Here is a 23,160-nt window from a genome sequence, read left to right as displayed (position 1 = left end):
TAAATAAATAAATAAATAATTAATTAATAAAAAAAAAAAGATGATGCAAGATTTGAATATGGTCTCTGAATTAGATATTAGTTTTATATAAATATTAAATTTTTATTAAATATTAAAGTTTTATATAAATAATAATTTTTGATTTTCACAACTATACTAAGACTATGTAACAGAACATGTTGGTTTTTTGGTGAAGTATTTAAGGTGCAAAAAGGAGCACTCTGTATCTAGCTTACCTTCAAATAATATTTTTTAAATACATACACACATACCGATGTCTGTGAAAATGATAAAGCAAATGGGGCAAAATGTTAATATTTAGTGAATTTGTATAGAAGGTATTCTAATATTGTTTAACTATATTTGCAACTTTTTTATATGTTTAAAAAAGAAAATTATCCAATTAAAAAAATATATAGTACTATTTCATATCACCATTATTTTGTCAAAAAACATCATAAATTGCAACTAGATTTCCTCAAAAGAAACCTAGTTACCTAATAGAAACCTAATACCACTACAATTAAGACCACTCACTTTTTCTGGTTTTGATTCCTCTTCATTCTCATCATCAGAGGAAGGACCTGCCAAAGTTGACACTTTGCTAATTACACCAAGTCTGGCGAGCTGATCCAAAAAAATATCACCACCTTTATCTACCAAATCTCTTATGATCTGCAAAGCCAGCAAGTGACCATCATCATCATCCTGAAAAAAAGAAGAAAAAAAAAGAATACACTATAGCAAAGAAACTGAGGGAAAACGATAAAAACAAGTTTAGTTGCCTAGAGTAATTTGCACAGACAAAATTATTCCCTGAAATTAAAACAAAACTTTTATTTTATTTACTATCTAAACAAGAGTTTCAAAAAAGATGAGAAACCGACCTCTTGATCAAGGACAGTTGCAGTGATTTCCACTAGTATTGTAGGCAAATTGTGACCAACATCAGAATCACAAACTTCTTTTAACAGTGCTTCTGAGCAAAAATGAATCATTTTTCGAATTAGAGCAAGACTTGCTTTCCTTGAAAAGTAAAAAATAAAAATTTTGTGAAGAAGCTAAAATAAACCAAAATATAACTATGTATTAGTGAAAACTAAAGAACCCAACATCAAGTTTTATACACTCTGCTAAAAAAAGTACACTTAATAGAAGAATATAAAAAATTAAGACTATACTAGCACTATATTTCTGTTCATTTTTGAGACAATTTATTTTCTATTACTAATAAACTGAGCTCATCAAAACTGACTTTATATTTACAATTTTCTTAAATGTGCTATTTATTCTATTTTACATATAACCAACATGAATGTTAACACAGCACAGCAATTTTAGAAAATCACATAAAAAATTACTGCAATTACTGAGAAAATAAATGCTACAAATTGTGACTAAACTAAAATTTCCTATAACCCAAAATACAAGCTCGACAACTTAAAACACCGGTAGTTTGTATTAAAAACAAAATATGAATTAAAGTATTTTTGTCCTTTGTCAAACTTAAAATACATGTTTGCTATAACTATATTCTCATATAAAACAAAGTAAGAGATCCTAATAATCCCATGTTCCAAAATATTCCCATGTTAACAAGTTGGCATGCCTCCTTTCCATTCTGTGCTCCCACTGATTTGCTTAGAACATAGCAGACACTCAATAAAGTCATACAAACTAACCTCAATTTTATAACAAGTAACTGGTTCTTTTAAAATAAAATATACTCAGCATTCGGGAAATGCAAATCAAAACCACACTGAGATACCATCTCACCCCAGTTAGGATGGCTAATGTCCCAAAGACTATGGAATGATAAATGCTGACGAGGTTGCGGAGAAAAAGGAACTCTCATACATTGTTGGTGGGACTGCAAAATGGTGCAGCCTCTATGGAAAATGATATGGAGGCTCCTCGAACAATTGCAGATAGATCTACCATATGACCCAGCTATCCCACTGCTGGGAATATACCCAGAGGAAAGGAAATCATCAAGTTGAAGGTATACCTGTTTTCCAATGTTCATTACAGCACCAGTTATAATAGCTAAGAGTTGGAACCAGCCCAAATGTCCATCTTCAGATGAGTGGATACGGAAAATGTGGTATATCTACACAATGGAATACTACTCTGCCATAAAAAAGAATGAAATACCACCATTTGCAACAACATGGATGGACTTAGAGAAAATTATATTAAGTGAAACGAGTCAGGCACAGAAAGAGAAATATCACATGTTCTCACTTATTTGTGGGAGCTAAAAATAAATAAGTAAATAAACACACAAATAACCTGGGGGGCGGGGGGAGGAAGAAAACACAACAATCATAATTCCTTGAAGTTGATACAACAAGCAAACAGATGTGAAGTTGTTGGGAGGGAGGGGGGAGAGGGCGGAGGAGGGAGGTTTTGGTAATGGGCCACAATAATCAACCACATTGTATACTGACAAAACAAAATAAAATAAAATAAAATTTAAAAAAAATAAAATAAAATACACACAATCAATACACATTTAAATTATAACAGATGAGACTGGCTCATTATATGAGTCAATAATCAATTCATTTAACAAATATCTTCTGAGCATCTAACAATATTCCAGGCACCAAGCAGTAATCATTACCCTGAGGTGACCGGATGGAAGGACGAAGGCAAAAATCACTGTTGACATCCTAGAGAGGCACCTGAGAGAGCTGTATTTCTACAGCATGGGGTCTCTACATTATGTATTTCATAACCCACTTTACATGAATTCATAACATTGTATTTTCTTGAATTAAGTAATTTATCTTATTTCAAATTGAAATACATTATAGAAAATGATGGTGGACAGAGGGAAAATTGCCCTAATATGATTAGTTTCTTCTAGTTTCTGTTAATGACTATTTATATTCAGTTGTAAAATCAGTGTTTATGTATAATAATTTTATAATATGATTTATTTCAATTAACAACAGTATCAGAATATTTACATGTTTTGTGTCTGTTTATCTATCTACTTACCTATCTGTGTATCTATCATTATCACATACTGAGCCATTACGAGCCAGAAACCCTTTTATAAACTTTAAAAACATTACAACTCATTTAATCTACACAATAAACCCTATGAGCTGAGTTTTATTATTTCAGTTTTACGTGTGAAGAAACTGAGATAAAAAAAAGGTTAAGTCAGTCTCCTAAGACCACAGAGCTAATAAATTACGGAGCCTGAACTCAAACTCATCTCTTAATCAGTGCACTATACATAATATTCATAACATAAAATTTTCCTGTTTAACACTATTATATAAAGTAAATTGTGAACATATAGCTCACAGTGTTTTCTATTAAAAATAACAATAACTATTCTTGTGTAAATAGTTTTTTCATAATTCCTCAGAACAGAGGGATTGTTGGATCCTAAATACTTTCATACATAGTGACTGTATAAGAGAACTGCATCCATACTGGCAAACTGATTCAAAAAAGGCTGTTAACAGATTAAATTATCACTAGATACAGGTATCTACAACACTGTTACTCTTTGTTTTAAGTTTCTTAAATGTCTAATAGGTGAAAACAATACCAAACTTAATTTATTTTTAAATGTTTTGCTTTTTACTAGTAAGGGAATACATCTCTCCATGTTAGTTTTTTGCTATGTTTCTTCTTGAACACTGTTCCTTAATGTCACTGGCTAATTTATTTAAATGAGCTCTGAAATTTTTAACCACCAATTTATACATCGTTTTGTATAATGAAGATAGTATCCCTTGGTCACATTTGCTAACAAATATGCAAACTGCTAGCATATTTATTTGAATTAAGAGTTTGTATCCTGGGACTTTTGTTGCTGAAGGTAACAGTGTTTCTGAGATGTAGTAGTCTTACGTTTTTTACATAAATAAATTTAAAACAATAATTCTGACCAATGCAAACTAGTTTTGAAAGTCATTCTTCCTACCAACGTATGATAAACATTCAAGTATATTTTCTTTTTGTTTTTCTAAGGTTTTACTTTTTAAAATTTATTTTAAATCCTCTAGAATTTATTTAGGTTTAGAACATAAGGTAAAGGACTAAGCTGATCTTTAAAATCAAACTACAAAGCAAATATTCTAGTACAATTTAATAATCTTCCCTCCTCCAAATGACCTGAGAAAACTCTATTATAATACATTCAATTTCTATATATAATTGGCTATATTTAGGGGGCTATTCTATTCCACTGATTAACACATCTGCTAGTTGTCATAAAGATTTTATTACTAAAGGTTTACACTAGCTTTTCAGATCTTTCTTTCATAATCTCACCTATTCATTCTTCCAGATGAACTTTGGGATCTGTCAAGTTCTAAAACAAATTCTGCAGTTATTTTCTTTAGAACTGCATAACCTATAAATTAATTTTGGAAGAATTTACATATTTAGGTTATTTAACATTCTCATCCAAGAACAATTTCCCCCCATTATCCATGTCTACTTTCCTCTCTCAAATCTAATTTTTAAAAAAATAAATGGATTGTCAAGGATCTTTCACTGGCTGAAAAGTGGACTCAATCTTTGTCTAGTTATCAACACTAACTCCTAAGATGTTTACTTACCAAACCACTTCAAAATTCTATGTAGCCTTTCTTCTAAAGCAAAGTGGAGAAGTCCTCAGTCTAATATCTTACAGAGAGAATCGTCAGGTTTTTACAAAATACTCCACCACTGATACTGCTATCCTGTTTTGAAGCTTTCACCAATCTGTTGTCTGCCTTTTATTTCCTGAACAGACACTGTACATAGGCCAATACAGATAGCTAATATATATAGACACTCTTTTAACCGTCTGAATCAGAGTTACGTTTACTCTTCTGACAAAATTTTAATCTGAAATGGTAACCCACTCCCCCTTGTTTTTAATACTGCTAGATAATTCCAAGAAATAAACTATCACTCCTTAAATACCTCTATTAGGGATTATGCTAAACATTTAACACACATAATTTTTATTCTCACACCTGAATTATAATTACATATAATTATATTCACCTCAGAGATGAACCAATTGAGCTCAAGAGGTTAATTACTCTACCATGGCCATTTGTCTAGGAAATGGCAATGCTAGCTAGCATTTGGACCCACTTTGAGCTGATTCCAGAATCTGAGCTCTTTAAGATACATGCTGTCTTCCCAGCCGTAATTAAATGTGTCCGTTAAGTACTACCTGGGAGAATTTACCATCGAATATGCTAAAGCTTAAATTGTTTAGACAATCTTCAAACATTTAAAAGGATGACAGAAAACAACCATCCAATAAGGGAACTCTGCTATATGGTCGCATACTTTATAATTTTCTGACGTTCTTATCATGAAGCAGTTTTACTCCAAATATATCAAGATTCTTTTATTGCCATGATGGCTAGTCCTCTAAAATTTTCAGATCAGGGGATTCTGGTCAAGATGATGGAATAAATGGTCCCCAGAGTCACTCTTTCCCACAAATAAACCAATTTACAACTATTAAAAAGCAATGACAGCCAAACTCGGGCTGCTAGAGCTCAGGGAAGAGGAAGAGAGACCTACAGAGTTCATGAAGGCAGGAGAAGCCATGATGAGAGAAAGAAAGGATCGCTCTCACCATTTCGATCCCCAGCCACTTAAAGGCTGGCCCTGGTGAGCACACAGAGCAAGAGCAGGCAAAAGCCACAGCTGTGCCCTTTGTATGAAGTTGGTTGGAGGCACCAGGGGAGAAGAGGGCCTTGGTGGCCCCCAGGCCAGCAAGACCACTAAAAGTGTTCCCATGGATCCACATAGGAGCAAGGAGCCACAGACAACAGAAAAAAGGAACCACTCAAGAGGCTGGTGAGTCACTGCAAGGGACCAGCATACAGCCCACCCCATGGAAACTTTGGAGTATGGGCAGTTGGGGAGATGGGCCCACCAGAGGAACATTGGGGCACAGTATGGACAGCTGATCTGCGCTCCAATCAGTGCAGGATCACTCAGGGGAGACTGATCAGGAATACAGAACTGCAGGGGGTGCAGTTTGCTGAAAAGACTCAGGACCAGACCAGAGTTTCCACACATCCCAGGTATACCAGACCTCACGAGACCCAGAAGTACATATAAGGTCAACAATCAAAACCCAAGCTGCGTAAAAAGCCTTCTCCAGGGAACCAGCAGCAATGAAGCAATTTAGCTTAGTTCAATTACAGGGCTCAAGTGCTGGTCCCCACAGGAAGATCCCCCATTTTAGAAGTAAGCAAAGGACAACAAATTAGTTTCAGTGCAGAGTTTAAGTGATGGAAACAGCAAATAATACAACACAGAACTGAAAGTTCTAACACCACCAAAGAACACCTATAAAACCTAGAAGGACCAGAAGCCCCCTGGGCTCCCAACCTGGAGCAGTGAGGGGGCCAAGGGCTTCAGCCACATCCCCCTGACATCTGCATCCAGCCAGCAATGACCCAGCTGCCACTGGAAGCCCTCTGGTCTCCTCTGCCAGAATGAGGAGGAGGCCGTGGGACTGAATCACGCTCCCCCTCCTTCTCCCTCTTCCCACCCTATTTCCCCCCACCCCCTTCCCTTCCCCCCACCAAACTGCTCTGCAACACCATCTTATAATGAGACACGGAGCCAGGAGAAGCCAAACCCAGCCACAACTAGGCAAGCTGCTGCCACTGCCACGGGCCCCACCAGGATCCAGAGGTGTGGAACTGGAGGAAGCCGAATCCAGCCTCGACCAGGTAAAGAGCACACCGAAAACACCATTTTTACGTGGGTAACCCACCACAGCCACCTCAATTGCCATGGCTGCCACAAAGTGGCTATTCTCTATAGCAGCAGTCACAGCTACCATGCAGATGGCATGACAGACTCTCAACTGCGTTGACACAAGGAAAGGTACCAGCGGAGACCAAAAAAAAAAGACGTTCTCTCTCTCCACAAAAGCACACTCCAGAGTAAAAGAAGCATGTGATTTACAATAATAGGTGAGGACTTGATCACACCTGTCTCAGTACCGGACAGATCATCTAGGCAACAAACCAATAGAGGAACTTTATCAGAAGGAGAGAACAAATCTATGGTTATTAGAATGGGGAGGGGGCAGGGGAAGAGGGAAGGAGGAAAGGGAGGAGGAGGGAGAAGGAGAGAGACTAGATAAGGGACATAAAGAATAAGTATGATTTGTAAAAATGAATATGCTAATAAAAATAAAACTAAAGTAAAATCAAATTTTCAGACCAAATTATACTGTTCAAAACTGAACTTGCTCATTTCTTAAGATGATTCGTTTTTGTTTAAAAAAAAAAAAAAGTGGCTCCACTAACACCTACATCTCTGTAGCTATTTGGCCAAAAACTAAAAACCAAGCTCTTAAATGTTCACAGTGAATTATTTTGCTGCCACTTCTCTCCTATTAAAGTAGACTGCTCAAATTTTTAATGTCAACTCATAATACTGGTATTTGAGGCAGCTGAATATCACAAAACTCCACGTTCTACAAACCTCCTAAACTTAAAATGACTGAAACCAAATTCCCAATTACTCAGCCAAAAACCTGGTAGTCAACCGTCACATCTAAGTGATCACCAGTCCCTATACAACCCATTTCCCAACCTCTTGAATTTATCCCCAGCAATCCAGTGCCTCTGCTATTGTCTGAAGTTCCTATTGCAATGAACCCTTAAGTAATCTGCTCCCATTCTCACTCTCCCTCAGTCCTCCCTACCGGCTGCTGAAATGATCTTTATAAATCAGAAATCTGACTGTGTCAAACAAATTTCCTCACAGGTGTTTAAAAATCCTTCTTTAACTATGGGGTAAAGTCCATATGCATCAACATGGCCTACAAAGGCCTTCACTGGTCATAAAAAGCTCCAGCCTACCTTCTTAACATTATTTACTAAGTTTACAAACATATCCTGCACTCCATTAATATCAATAATGCAATTGCTAACAAAACACAGCCAATCATTCAGTAAATATCTGTGGAGTACCTAAGCATCAGGCCTTATTCTATACCTCCCCGCCTTTGTAGGAAGATAGCAGTACCAAAGGCCAGTTTTCATGGCACTTACTCTAAAGGGAAGATAGACAATAAAAAATTTTAATTTTTTTAAAAAATAAAAAATAAAATTTCAGATAATGTAAGCTCTAAAAGGACAATAAAACATAATTGATGTAAAAGGTGTTCTAGTGATAAATTCAAGTTAGGTAGTCAAATTTTAGCAGATGTAACAATTGAATGGAGATCTGAAAGCATTCAGAAACCTGGAGACAGAAAGTTTCAAGCATATGAAAAACAAGTACAAAAGCCGTAAGGTAGAGATGTATTTAGAGTGTTCCAAAAATAGAAAGAAGGCTACCATAGTGCAAGGGTAATGGGCCAGGAGTTAGTGCTAAATAAGGTTAGAGAGCTAAGTGGGGATTATATAAGATGATACAAGCCTGGGGGTAAAGGAGTTTTAGTTACGGCCAGTTAGAAGCTAAGGAGGGTTCTAACTGGAAAGCAATATATAATTGGTTTTAAAATATAATTATATTCATATAATATGTACAAACAGATAGTAGAAGGGCAAGAGAGAAAATAAGCAGAAAGACTAGTTAAGAGACTACTGCAATAGTCAAACTTCAGTCTATGGTAACTTGGACCAGAGCACTGGCAAAAGATGGACAGCAACGTCAGGCTATAAATACACTATATAGGGAAAGCCATCAGGAATTGCTGATGGATGGACTCATACCTCTGTGCATTTGCACTATGGTTCCCCACCCTTGCTTCCAAACCTATGCTGCCTAGAAAACTTTTAAGTATCCTTTAAACCACAATTTAACTTTCACCTTTGAAAATCTTCTCCAATTTGCCCAGCCCAATTAGTTGTTACATAATCTATGAGGGTACTTCAAAAAGTTCATGGAAAGATTCATATTATTTTTTAATTCTATTTTTTCACAAACTTTTTGAAGTACCCTCATATATGCCTAGAGAACTCTGATTATATGTCTAATCTATCATTTACCTTGTATTGTTATTCACATACGTCCTTATTAGCCTGCAAAGGTATAATAAGCAAGTAAACTCTCACTTGTCTGTGTAATTCCTCCAGTGGCCATCTCACACCAACCCTACCAGCAGGCCTCCATAAAGCTCATTAAAGTGTTTGCTATATTTATCAAAATTTCTCTAGAGTTAATATTCAGAGAGCTATTTTAAAAAGTGTTAAGAATCCAACTGAAAAAGTTCAAACATGCTGTCCCCCCAAAACTCATGTGGAAATCTGATCCCCACTGTGGCAGTGCTGGGAGCTGTTTGAGTCATGGGGGTGGATCTCTCATGAATGGATTAATGTTCTCCCTCAGTGGTGGGGGTAGTGAGTGAGTTCTCACTCTATTAATTCCCGTGAGAGCTGGTTTAAAAGACCCTGCATCCACCACCCCCTTGTATCTGCCGGCTGCCTGCAGCTTTCTGCCATGAGTAGAAGCAACCTGAGGCCCATGCCAGATGCAGTTGTCCCAGAACTATGAGCCAAATAAACCTCTTTTCTTTATAAATTATCCAGTCGCAGGTATTCTGCTATAGCAACACAAAAATGGACTAACACACCAATCCTATTGATTTTCTAAACTCCTTCTCTTAAATCAGATCATGAAAGATATGACGTTCCCACTTCCAATCTAATTTTTATTCTTACCGAATCTTTTTTTTTTTTTTTTTAAAAGATGACCGGTAAGGGGATCTCAACCCTTGGCTTGGTGTTGTCAGCACCACGCTCAGCTAGTGAGCAAACCGGCCATCCCTATATAGGATCCGAACCCATGGCTTTTAACTTTTTTTTTTTAAGGGGATCTTAACCCTTGATTTGGTGATGTCAGCACCACACTCTCCCAAGTGAGCCAACCGGCCATCCCTATGTAGGGACCCGAACCCATGGCCTTGGTGTTATCAGCACCGCACTCTCCCGAGTGAGCCACGGGCCGGCCTCTTACCGAATCTTTTTAATGTTTAAAAAAATCCTCAAACCTGTCTAGAAAAGGGAGATAAATACAACTATACAATTGTTATAATTTAACTAAAAGCATAAATAGTATGAATAACTACCTTATTGAAGGCAGCATAGTTTGCTGAAATGTTTGCGCAAACACTGGCAATAACCTTTTCAAGTATATGGGTGCCATTTCTGGATCTCCCTTGGGCTCATTACATTCTTCTTCATCTTTGTTTGTATCTTTCTTTTTCTTATCATCTCCTTTATTAACTGGACACATCCAATCACCTGCAGACAAGTATTGTTCAAAGAAATACTTTTTTGGAAATTTTTTCTTTCAAGGAAAAAGCCTTAAGATTTACCCAACTTCAAACTATAATTATCTCCAATTAACAATGAATAAGCTGAAATTAGAACAATGTACCTACTGATGGTGTTTCTAAGAATACTAAAGAACATTAGTACCTTCAAGTAGCTGAATAACAAATTAAGAAGATAATTTTGAATACTACATTTGATTCCAAAAATTATTTCAGAGAAGCTCTGTATTCATCAACTCTGTGAAAACTTAAAAAGCTGGTCAAGCTACTTCATCTACACAATACCCAATAATTCTTTATCTGACATTCCCACATCCCTTTAACTTTTTAGATTTTGATCATTCTGGAATCATGCAGTCATAGACTCAAAGAACATAGAATAGTAAGCTGTTAAAGGTTTATCAAATGTAAGGACATACACATGTAACTGACTTCATAGGAACAGATAACTTATATAAAGCTAATGTGTCTACAAAAAGCTATTCTATGGAAATAAAGCTGAAAAGTAATAGCAGATGGTTTAAAAGGAAAGAATTTACCACTTACCTGGAGACTGAAGAATAGCTACTACTTCACTATGGCCCCTTTCTCGAGCTTTATCTAATGGAGTTTTCCCATCTTCATCCCTCAGATCTGGGTTTGCCCCATGCCGTAACAGAGTCTAGAGAAGAAAAGCATTTAATTTGAATATAACACTACGTTATTTCTTGGACATCCAACTCTGCATTATAAAGATTCTCCAGAATTAATTAATTAAGCAGGTACCAAACCAAATCTCTGCCTTTGTACTTACCTTAAAAAGCAGCTTATTCATATACTGAAAAAATTATAGATTAATTTCACTTGGTTATTTATTATCACCTCAAATTAAGTATGTTCCCTTCTGAACCTAGCACTTTCTACATCAAACTGCTGGAGCGCCGCCGCGCTTCCCAAGCGGCGCACTATCCAGTGCGCCACCGGGCTGGCCCCCCAATTTCTTTACTTTAACCTCCCAATTTCTTTACTTTAACAGAGGTACTAGTTACTTTGTGATCTGGCAATCAACTTCACCATTTCCTATATACAGCCAATTATTAAGTTAATTCTTTGACTAAAAGTCATCAATATTTGTCCTTCATCTCTATTTTCACTGACATCACTCTAAACCTTTCATAATCTCATGTTTAGACTACTTACTTTAATGAAAATGCCTCAATAAAAAATTTTTTTATTAACTGGCTGACTTTTAAAATACCTGAAATAGAAACTCTAAAATCTGCTTTGCTTATTCAATATTACTTAATCACCCTTAGAAGCAACATTCTCTCTCAAAACTAACCAGTTAAAACCGACAGAATTTCAGCTTGAAAAATCCTCTTTCCCAGGTTAGAAATCTACTGAACGGTTGCCAAAAGTTTTACTATAAAGGTAACAATAACGGCAGCTACCATTTGAGCACCTAAGATGTGCTAACTACTGTAAGTGCTTTACATGTATGTTTTCTTATTCTCACAATATTCTTGCTAGAAATATATACCCATTTTACAGATAAAACTGTAAATCAAACTTAGAAACTTGCCCAAGATCACATGGTCTGTTTTGAGCGTGAATCTAGGTGTGCCTGCCTTCAGAGTGGATTCACCTTGCACTATGCCAAATTTCTTAACAATAGGAAGATTCTAGAGATCTAGATCAAACATCTGATTTGACCTTTTCATTTGACCTCTGTGGACCTCAAGTTCTCTAACTCTCCAAAGTCCTTTGCTTGTCTAAGAGCCAAAGAAACTAGAACCAACCATGTGTTTGGCAATAGGTGACTGGCTGAATAAACTTGTAGTACATCCACACAGGGTAAATATACAGATATAAAAAAGTTCTTTCTGTACACTAATATGGAGAGATCGCCAATAGATATTATTAATGTAAATGTTAAAAATTAATAATTTTAAAACCTGGATTTTAACATCAAGGTCAAGGATTTGGATCCCCATACTGGCTGCCAAAAAATGAAAATAAAATAAAAAAATAAAAACCTGGATTTTACCTTTGCTACTTGAGGTCTTCCAAAACATGCAGCATAATGTAATGATGATGACCTTTGACCTCTATTAACATCAGCACCTCTCTCACAAAGAAATTCTACCTGTAAAATGATAAAGAATTATGATGTTGCTTTATTAATAGTTCTATCTTTGATTTAAAATACTAGTATTATTTATTAGCTTACCATTTCCTGAGTTCCAAAAGCAGAGGCCCAGTTTAACAGAGTCTGGCCTACATCATCCATAAAATTTACCTCAAAGGCTGAAAGTTTGAAGGAAAAAAAAAACAAAAAACTTATTTTTAAAGCTAATAAAGTAATACTAAACTTTTCTAAAGTTTGAACCATTTAAAGATGGTTATTAATAAGCCACTAAGTACAAAGCCAAGAGATTGTTTTCAATAGTTAGGTCAACTATAAAGCAACGAATAATCAGCAAATCTAAGGTCGACTAAAAGAGGTATTCTAAAATTTTTAAACCATTGAGGATTCACAAGGCTTTAACCCTTAAAAATAAACATGAAATAAGGAAAGAAAAAAACTAAATACAAAGGTACTTCAAAAAATTCTTGGAAAAACAGAATTAAAAGAAATACGGATCTTTCCACAAACTTTTCGACCCTGCATATATAACACAACAGGGTACTAGTTGCTTCATAACATAACTGTGGAAATGAATTTCCACATCTGTAATTCAAAGAACATGAACAATGCTGATGACCCAGAAGTATCTTTCACTAATTTGTATTTGCTCATCACCTCATGTAGCAGTCTACAAAATTTACTATATATTACTATAATTTACTCATGTCAGTTTCCATCAATCTTGAGGAAACAACAGCCTAAATTCAATCTGTGATTCACCCTAGAATTGACAGCATTTCCTTCAGGTGATAAAACAGGTCAATTTCAAACTAGAGAAGTTTCACTCATTCAGGTTTTAGCATTTATTCAGGTCTTACCATGCACCAGGCTGATAATTATGCAAGTATACATAGTGAAAAAAGAGAATACTGAAGGGGTTGGCCACTCAGTTATCTGGCACAATTGCCAAGATTATTGTCTAAAAACTAGAAACTGGAAATTGCCTATATGATTCCTTATTCCAGTTTTCTCTTAATATTTTAAAAAATATTTTCTGACCTCCTGTGTCAATTGCATCTATGAGTGCATCAGTATCTTTACTTCGAATACAGTCTATAAGCTGCCGATGTGAGCGCTCCCCAGAACTATCCAATCTCCGGAGTCCTGGGATTCTGCCTGTAGATCCAGCACTAGACTTTGGCAAAGCCTTTCGTCCTTCAAATAATAGCACCAAGAGAAGGTCAACCAAACGCATGGTATCAAGCACACATCTTTCATCACCCTGCAGTGCACTTTCAATTGAATCTGGAAGCTCTGACCGTAGGAGATCCTAGAAAGAAAATGGGGGGAAAGTTTAATACATCTGCATTCTACAAAAACATTTTTTCTGAAAGATTAAAAAGCAGAGATTCAAAAATATTCTTACGTGTGTTACTACTGGAGAGCCTCTGCAAAGTGTCGAGAGTAGACTTACAATTGTTGACACCTGGTTACTCAATTTGGAATCTGCAGTTGCGGAAGGGGCTCCTGTGGTGCTGCGACCTGGTTTGCATGCTGAGGATGGTCCTGATACAGTACCACCAGCAGCAGCCATTCGAGATAACAACTCCTCAGTTAATCCATGCTTGGCTAATGGAGCTGGGTCAACACCACGACGGGTAAATCGGTCAGCAAGTGATGCAAAACATCGCAGAGCTCCATCTGAAACCTAATGGTGTAAACAATAGGCACATGGATTAAATTAACCTAAAAAGGGATAGTACTGATTATTTCAATACTAACACTATAAGGAAGGCATCTAAAGCAAAGTGATAAAGCATATAATCTGTCTATGTCTGAATGATGGCTCCACATTCTGCTAACCATATGACATAAGGAAGTTACTTAATTGCTTGAGGCCTCAGCTAGTTACTTAATTGCTTAAGGCCTCAGCTCCCTCATCTGTAAAATGAGAATAATGGTAAATATATCCCATTGTGCCAGCTTAAGTGAGATAATACATATAAAGAATCTAGATGGACAGTAAAAGCTCAAAAATACTAACTACTATTATGTACAACTTTGCCAAGATAATCTCCTGATATAAACTGAAAAGATTAATATACCATATAGAGATATCAAATGAAAAATGGAATTTCCTCTACATCATCAAGTAAAAAGTTCAAATTAAAGTGTAGCATAGTTATAAATTGGGAACACTATAAAAATCACTTCTTGAAAAAAAAGTATACAACAGCAGTTTATTTACCTGATGATCTTCATGTTTTAATAAACTAGATAGAGACTCTACACAAATTTCTAAAGAAGAATCTTGAGGCTCCATTTTGCCACAGAGTCTTGATACTACAGCCATGGCAGAATGCAAGGTATCTTTATGAACAAGGTGTCCGCTGTCACGAATGAAGGTAAGCACACAATTCAAACCGCCAGCCTCAAAGACTGCTCCTGACTCACGAGTGCATATCAGTTCTAACACCTACAACAGTAAAACAAAATTAACAAAAGAATGTAAGTCTAATTTTAATTTTCCAGAATCACAGAAAACATAATGCTCCACATTTATTAGTAGCCACATTTAAAAAGGTAAGGTGAAATAAAGTTAATTTTAATAATAGATTTTACATAACCCAATATATCCAAGGCATCATCACCTGAACATGTAATCAGTATAAAAAGTTACTGATATATTTTACATTCTTTTAGTATTGTCTTCAAAACTGCATGTACATTCTATACTTACAACACATCTCAATTTAAGTAACCACATTTGAAGTGCTGATTAGTCATATATGGCTAATATTGGACAGTTCAGGTATAGATGGTAAAACATGCATGACAAGCTAAGAAACGACAAGTAATTTAGAAAAGCCTGTAAGCTCCTAGACATTAAAAAAAAAGTCAGATAAACGCTAGCTATGACTGCTATTCATCATCCTCATACTTAACTATAAATATCAAAACATTAAAAATCAACTTTTATTTTCTAAATCATGTTGATGTTTAAGATGTTCAGGTACAACTAAAGAGTTAATATTAACAAGGTCCATCAATCTTACACATATACCAGAAATTTAGCAAGAAAAATGTTTTAAGCAGGGAAATAAAATAATCAGATTTCCAGTTACTAAGAGTGTGGTGAATGGGTACAGGGAGAGTTTGCAGGCAAATGCAAAAATTCAAGCATTAATATTTAAGAGAGGATGAGGGCTTGACTAAGAAAATAACAGCAGGGACAAACAGAAGGAAATAAATAGAAAAAGACTTGATCATGAACTACATGTGTGGAGTGGAAGAAAGGAATAAGAGGAGAAAAAAAGCCTTAAACAGGATAACAGATACCTTTACCTCTGAGGCTACAGGTATAACAGAAATAAATCTACAGGCACAGAGGCAGAAAGTTCTCAAAGTGTAGGCCAGGCACCCCAGGTCCCTAAGACATTGTCAAGGAGACTTGAAGTTAAATTGGTTTGATAATAATACTATAACACTATTTGTTTCCACTCTCATTCTCTCATGAGTGTACGGTAGAGTTTTCCAGAAGCTACATGAAGTGTGATATTGCACCAGACTAATGAAGAAGCAGATATGAGAATACAGGTTTTTAAGCCAGAGGTTTTTAAAGCGACTTGCAAAATGCAGAAGAATGCCAGTCTTCGTACTAATTTTCTCTTTGCTTTGGAAATAGTTATTTTTCACTAAAAACGTTATGTAAGTTAACATGTAATGAGTTTACGATAAATTAATATTTTAAATTTCTCAATTTTAAATTCTAATATAGTAAACATAAATAAATATAACCTACATAAACCAAGGCTCTGGAAGGTTGCTCAATTATTTAAGACTTGTGAAGAGATCCTGAGACAAAATATTTTGAGAACTGATGACAGAGCAGCAAGAATCAAAAGAGTAAAGCAGGAACCATAAAAAAGAGAAACATGGAAAATCTAAGTGTGTTCACTAAGCAGTTGCAATAAATCACTGACCCAGTACTGGTGATTTTAGGTTTGCATAAAGTTAATAATTAGTCCCACAAGGAATAAAATAAAACAGCTTACTCTAAAGGGAGTATAGTAAAAAAGTTAAATCCATGGGCCCTGGAATCAGACTTCCTAATCTTCAAATGCCTAACTTTCAAATCTTGGCTCTGCCACTCACTACTTGTATAACACCCAAAAAAGTTACTTAACCTTGGTATAACTGACTATTTTTCATCTGTAAAATAGAAATGATGGTATTAATGGCACCTACCTCATACAGAGTTGTCATGAAGATTAAAAAAGTTAATACACTTAAAGTGCTTAGAATAATGCCTGCCACTGATGGTCAGTGTTAGTTGTGTTGGTGATTGTTATTATTTTCATACAAAATCATTTTGGGTAAGAAAAAGGATAACCTATCTCAAAGTGTTAGTGGCTACCAGGAACCGAAGAAAACTGAAGCAGTACAGAAGAACTTATCAGTGACCTACAATTTCCCTTCAAAGAGAAGATTTCTTTTCCCAAGTCCTATGGGACCTCCTTTGATCCCACAAGGTCTATGATTTCCACTGTTCTCAACCACTCTCAATAAAGTAAGAATGATGATATAAAAATTAAATAACATACATAAAATAATCACAACCCTTCCTGAATAATGTTAAAATTATACATCTATGAGACAAAATCTTGTAAAGATTTACAGTTAACTCAAAAAATTTTTTTAATTTTATTTTTTTTAGAAAAATATAGTTTTTATTCTCTAAGTGATATTCAAGTGGGCCAATAAATACTACTTACCTTTACACATTGCTCAGCTAAGTCTCTGCTAGTCCTGTTGTTAAGTTCAACTACAACCAAACGATTACAAAGTGCTTTTATAGCTCCATCTACTCCAACAATCCTTCGGGTACATTCTGCAGATACATCCAGGTAGTATGTAATAGCACGAGCTGTCACTTCTAAGACATTGTCTGGAGCACTTTCATCAAGAAAAATTTTGCAGAGGGCTGGTAAGAAAGTGCGAGGAGGACATCTGTAGTGAAAGAAATCATATTACACCTAGGATTACTAAATCCTTAACACCAAAATACTAACAAAATAGGGGCTGGCCAGTTAGCTCAGCCTGGTTAGAGTGTTGTGCTGACAACATTAAGGTCCAGGGTGCAATCCCTGTACCTGCCAGATTCCAAAAAGAATAACACACACACACACACACACACACACACACACAAAGTAGGGCTGGCTGGTTAGCTCAGTTGGTTAGAACATGGTATTATAACACCAAGATCAAGGGTTTGGACCCCCATACCAGCCAGCTGCCAAAAAATAAAAATTAAAAAATTCTTATTCACTATACAGCTCAAACACCAACTGCTCTGTAAAATCTTCCCTAAGCTCCCCAAATAGTTAAGCAGTACTTTCATGTTCCTAAAACCTCATAAAACCAGCACACACTGTTTAAAGTATTATTTTACTTCCTTATTTACATAATAATCCCTGAAGGCCAGGGACATTGTTCAATCCATGTTTTACAAGCAGTGATTTAAGGTCTAAAAGACCAGGGTAAAACAGAATAGTGGCTGTGTGACTTTTCTGAGGCTTGCTTCCTCATCTGTAAAAGCAAAGATAATACCTAAACAATACCTACTAATATGATTGTTATGAAGAACACACGCAGATTGTTATGAAACCATATACATTAAACACTTAGCTCAGTATGTGGCACCATGTTGAACTAACTAACTTTAGCTCCTCTTCATCCCCTTGAATAGTCTGATGCCTGTTACATAAACCTGCATAAGATAGTTTCATCAAAAACAGAATTTGTGAGATATCAATAATACTCCCTATATTTTATTAATACTTAAAATATGAAGATCATAATTTACACTAAGTAGAAATCTCAGTTATGTGACATCAAATACATTATTCTAACTTCTCTACAAAGACTAAACTATAAGCTACGGATAACAGAAAAGGTAATATTCTCAACATTTTAGTGGAATTATTTTCCTCCAATTTTTAGTGGATTCAAGTGAGTGCTTCCCGTACCTTTGGTAGCCTTAAAAAAATATCTGAACGAAAGTCAAACTATCTCTTGACTTAAGGGGTCCAGCAGCAAAAATTGTATTAAAAAAGATTTTAGAAGACCTCTTTCATTCAATGACCAAACAATCATTAATTAAACAGGTGGTTTTTCATTAGTCAACAGCACTGGCAACCTATGACACGTAGTCACTTGTAATTTTCCTAAGTCAGGAATGAAATGCTTTGAGGCTAGGTTACAGGAGCTAGTCCCCTAGTCCTGAGATAAAATCAGAAGATGGCCTAGCATATCAGAATTTTAAGCATTATTGTTATTCTCTACATTTGCATATGTGGTAAATGGAACAGATGAGAAGAGACTGTGTAAGTATTAATACTACAAAGGAACAATAGTCTAAAAAAGTTTTTTTTTTTTTTTCTTTAGAAACAGTAGCTTTTTTTTAAAGATGACTGGTAAGGGGATCTTAACTCTTGACTTGGTGTTGTCAGCACCACGCTCACCCAGTGAGCAAACCGGCCATCCCTATATGGGATCCAAACCCGTGGCCTTGGTATTATCAGCACCACACTACCCCGAGTGAGCCATGGGCCGGCCCCAGAAAACAGTAGCTTTTGAATAAAGTATAAATGTCAAAGTTGACAGTCCATGCATCAAATGACAAGAAGAGATTACCATAAGATTTATGTTAAAAAGAAAATTATTCATCTATTTTATCCAGTACAAAAACTGCACATCGAAAAATAAAATTTAAGACAAAACCAAAATAAAAGAAAATTTACAAGAAACGTTTATTATAAACTTTCTACATTTCATGGGGCAAATGTAGTATTTGCTAACTTGAGGAATAATGATGGTCCTGGCTGTGTCCCCAAAATATGAAGAATCTCTTGAACAAGTATGGTTTAAAAAGCCAGTTTAAAACAAACAAACAAAACCCCAGAAAGTTCTAACTTCATAGGGTCTCAAATTTTAATTGTGATCAATTTTATTCCTAAGAGAAATATAAAGATGGTCAGCATACATAGGAGCTTATTTTATGCCAGGTATAATAAAAACCTGCTTCATGAACTTTTTAAGGGTAAAGTACAAAACATCTCTTATGCTTTTGGCTATTAACAGGAAAAAAATGGTTTTTCTAGCTCTTGAGTTACTTTTTCAACATGGAGAAGGTACTGAAGGCGTATTCATATATACAGTTGACCCTCAAACAATGCAGTGTTTAGGAACACCAACCCCCTGTGCAGTTGAAAATCCTAGTACAACTTTGAATCTCCAAAAACTTAACTACTCATAGCCTACTCTTGACCAGAAGCATTACTAATAATACAAATAGTTGATTAACACCAATTTTGTGTGTTATATGTATTATATACTGTGTTCTTGCAATAAAGTAGCTAGAGAAAAGGAATTGTTATTAAGAAAATCATAAGAAAGAGAAAATACACTTACAATACTGTATGTATATTTACTGAAATAAATCTGCATAAAACTGGATTGGTGTAGTTCAAACCAGTGTTGTTCAACGGTCAACTATATATATGTAAAATCACTAATTTTGCATTTAGGTTTTAAAGAGAACTAAAGTAAGTCTTCTACATTCCTATTAAACTAGTGATATGATAACGATTTTCTTTCTGTGATTTTTGCCAATAAAAATTCACATTACTATTAGTCATTATTATAAATACATTAATTGCTAATCCAAAAGAAAATTGGAAGTGGGGAGATAGATTAGACCCATTTCATTTGTGTGAATGTCACTTTAATAGAGCAATCAATTTAAGGCAAATAGTTCATGGCTTCATGGTTGAATTCTTGAAAATCATTTCATTAATAGAAAAAATACCTAAAATTTACTTTTTATATAAAAAAGGTTAAAGACCAAGTCAGATCCCTAAAAACAAAGCAAGAAATTCTATGTAAAACTCATCAATCTTCTAGCAACCACTATAGGTTTAATATTTCATTTATAGGTTGAGTATCCCTTATCCAAAATGCTTGGAATATGTGCATATACATAATGAGATATCTTGGGGATGGGACCCAAGTATAAACACGAAATTTATTTATGCTTCATATACACCCTACACACATAGCCTAGAGATATCTTGGGGATGGGACCCAAGTATAAACACGAAATTTATTTATGCTTCATATACACCTTACACACATAGCCTAAAGGTAATTTTATAACATTATTTTACATAATTTTGTACATGAAACTAAGTTTTTTTTTTTTCCTTTTTGTCTTTTTTCGTGACCGGCAACGGATCGCAACCCTCAGTGTCGCGCCCGTACCGGACCGGGACCGGCCACGGGATCGCAACCCTCGGGGTTGCTCCCACCCCTCGCTCAGCCAGTGAGCGGCCGGTCTGTATGTGGGATCCGAACCCTCGGCAGGAGCGCCACCGCGCTTCTCAAGCGGCGCACTGTAGCAGTGCGCCACCGGGCCGGCCCCATGAAACTAAGTTTTGACTACAACCCATCACAAAATCAGATGCGGAATTTTCCACTTGTAGTGTCATGTTGGCACTCGAAAAGTTTCAGATTTTGGAGCATTCTGGATTTCGAATTTCCAGATTAGGAATACTTAGCCTGCATATAATTTATATTTTATTTAAAATGTAATATAGCATGTATATAACTATCCTGTATTTTACATGATATGTATTAGCAAAAGGATTTACATAAAAAATCTTTGAAAGTTAACTCAAAGTTAATGTATTTAGATACCTCTCAAGTTAACAATATTTACATAATGGAGTCAATATGCTCAAAAGTTTAATGTTATAAATTAAGTTGCTTAATAAATCAGGTTTTTAAAACAAAGAACATAAATTTCCTTTTTATCTTAATGGCTTGAATATATATTATTTCCCCTTGGTATACCTATTAATTTTTATTATGATGAACTAGCATAGCAAATAAATTTTCACTATATGAAATTATAGCATATGGAACTCAAGATAGGTCAAAATTATCTAAGGTAAACAATGTAACTTGAATAACAGATAATTCAGTCTCCATAGAAGAGAAATTCTTCTTAAGTCAGTGGACTGTTTTGCAATTCAAGAAACACTCCAAAAATTTGGTATCATCACTAGTTAACTCACTAGAACTCTTGAAATGATAAAAATTTTAAGTGATTATAAAGACATACTTTTCAGGGCTGGCCGATTAGCTCACTCAGTTGGAGAGTGGTGTTATAACACCAATGTCGAAGAGTTTAGATCCCCATACCAGCCAGCCACCACCACCAACAACAACAAAAGACACACTATTCAAGTGAAAATAGGAGATATAATCATCACATTACACACAATTCTTAAAAAACTTTTCTTTAAAAAAAATTTTTTTAACTCTATTATAGGATCCCTAACAATAGTCCTCAACTTAAATGTAGGTTAATAGTATTTGTTTGGAACTAAAAAGCCAATTACAAAATCTCAATAATACAAATAAAATTAATGAAAATGAATATACAACATCAAAATTTGTAGAATACAACTAAAGTACTATGTAAAGAGAAATTTATGGCATCAAATGCTTAAGATCTCAAATCAGCAACCTCAGCTTCCACCTCAGAAACTAGAAATAAGAAAAGCCAATTAAACCCAAAACCAAAACAGAAAGAAATAATAAATAGCAAAAATCAATAAAACTTAAAACAGAAAAACAATACAGAAAATGAATGAAACCAAAATCAAAAGGACAAAAGGAAATGTCACAAACAACTGTAGGCCCATAAATATTAATGTACATTAAGTAGACTAATTTTTACTTAAAACAGAAAAACAATACAGAAAATGAATGAAACCAAAATCAAAAGGACAAAAGGAAACGTCACAAACAACTGTAGGCCCATAAATATTAATGTACATTAAGTAGACTAATTTTATTTTGGTGGCTGGCCAGTATGGGGATCCAAACCCTTCATATTGGTGTTACAATACCACACTCTAACCAACTGAGCTAACCAGCCAGCCCTAAATAGACTAATTCTTTAAAGGACATTCTACCGAAACTCATTCAAGAATAATTAGATAACCTAAATAGTCCTACATCTATTAAAAAAACTGAATTAGTAGTAAAAGGCTTCAAACATATAAATTTATTCACTTATGGATTGTGCTTTTGGTGTTTACCTAAAGAAATATTTGCCTAACCCAAGGTCAGAAAGGTTTCCTCCTATGTTTTCTTCTTGTAGTTTCAGGTTTTACATTTAGGTCTATGATTATTTTGAGTCTGTTTTCGCATGTGGTTTGAGGTATAGATTAAAGTTCAATTTTTTTTGCATATGAATATCCAATTGTTCTAGCACCCTGAAAAAAACTATCCTTTTTCCACTGAACTGCCATTGTACCTTTATCAAAATAAGTTTGTCCATATATGTGAGTCTATTTCTAAACTTCCTATTTTCTTCCACTGATCTATTTGTCTATCTTTACACCAATATCACACTGTCTATTACCGTAACTGTATAAGAATTACTGAAATATAGCAGCATTAGTTCTCCAACTTTGTTCTTTATCAAAGTTGTCTTGGCTAGTCTAAGTCCTTTGCATTTCAATATGAATTAGTGAAATCAGTTTTCCTAATTGTACATCTTTTCAAATTTATATCTAATAATTTCAGAATAAATGAAAACTCAGGTTAACATAAAAATCTGTATGCCAATGGGCCGGCCCGGTGGCGCACTGGATAAGTGCGCCGCTTGGGAAGCGTGGCAGCGCTCCCGCCCGAG

The 23,160-nt window shown here is 35.1% G+C and overlaps 1 protein-coding gene across 3 annotated transcripts in view; it reads right to left on the bottom strand.

The window, feature by feature from the left end:
• The window catches only part of HECTD1 (HECT domain containing E3 ubiquitin protein ligase 1), an 81,255-nt gene that overhangs the window by 46,356 nt on the left and 11,739 nt on the right, over positions 1-23,160 (bottom strand). For 2 of the 3 annotated variants that reach the window (XM_008567148.1, XM_008567149.1), the window contains exons 1-6: positions 12,495-12,567; positions 12,312-12,410; positions 10,832-10,946; positions 10,079-10,253; positions 888-1,026; positions 538-708 (exon numbers count right to left, since the gene is read on the bottom strand). In XM_008567148.1, the coding sequence (XP_008565370.1) occupies positions 538-708; positions 888-1,026; positions 10,079-10,253; positions 10,832-10,946; positions 12,312-12,410; positions 12,495-12,554 (759 nt within the window). In that variant the 5' untranslated portion in view covers positions 12,555-12,567. Of the gene's footprint in view, positions 1-537; positions 709-887; positions 1,027-10,078; positions 10,254-10,831; positions 10,947-12,311; positions 12,411-12,494; positions 12,572-13,451; positions 13,723-13,818; positions 14,101-14,640; positions 14,869-17,167; positions 17,403-23,160 lie in introns of those variants that run through there. The other variant, XM_008567150.1, reaches the window with a different exon arrangement.

The sequence above is a fragment of the Galeopterus variegatus genome, unplaced genomic scaffold (assembly GCF_000696425.1).
Source record: "Galeopterus variegatus unplaced genomic scaffold, G_variegatus-3.0.2 Scaffold299, whole genome shotgun sequence".
NCBI lineage: Eukaryota > Metazoa > Chordata > Mammalia > Dermoptera > Cynocephalidae > Galeopterus > Galeopterus variegatus.
Note: the sequence above shows the minus strand (reverse complement) of the source record. Positions and strands in the feature narration are given on the sequence as shown.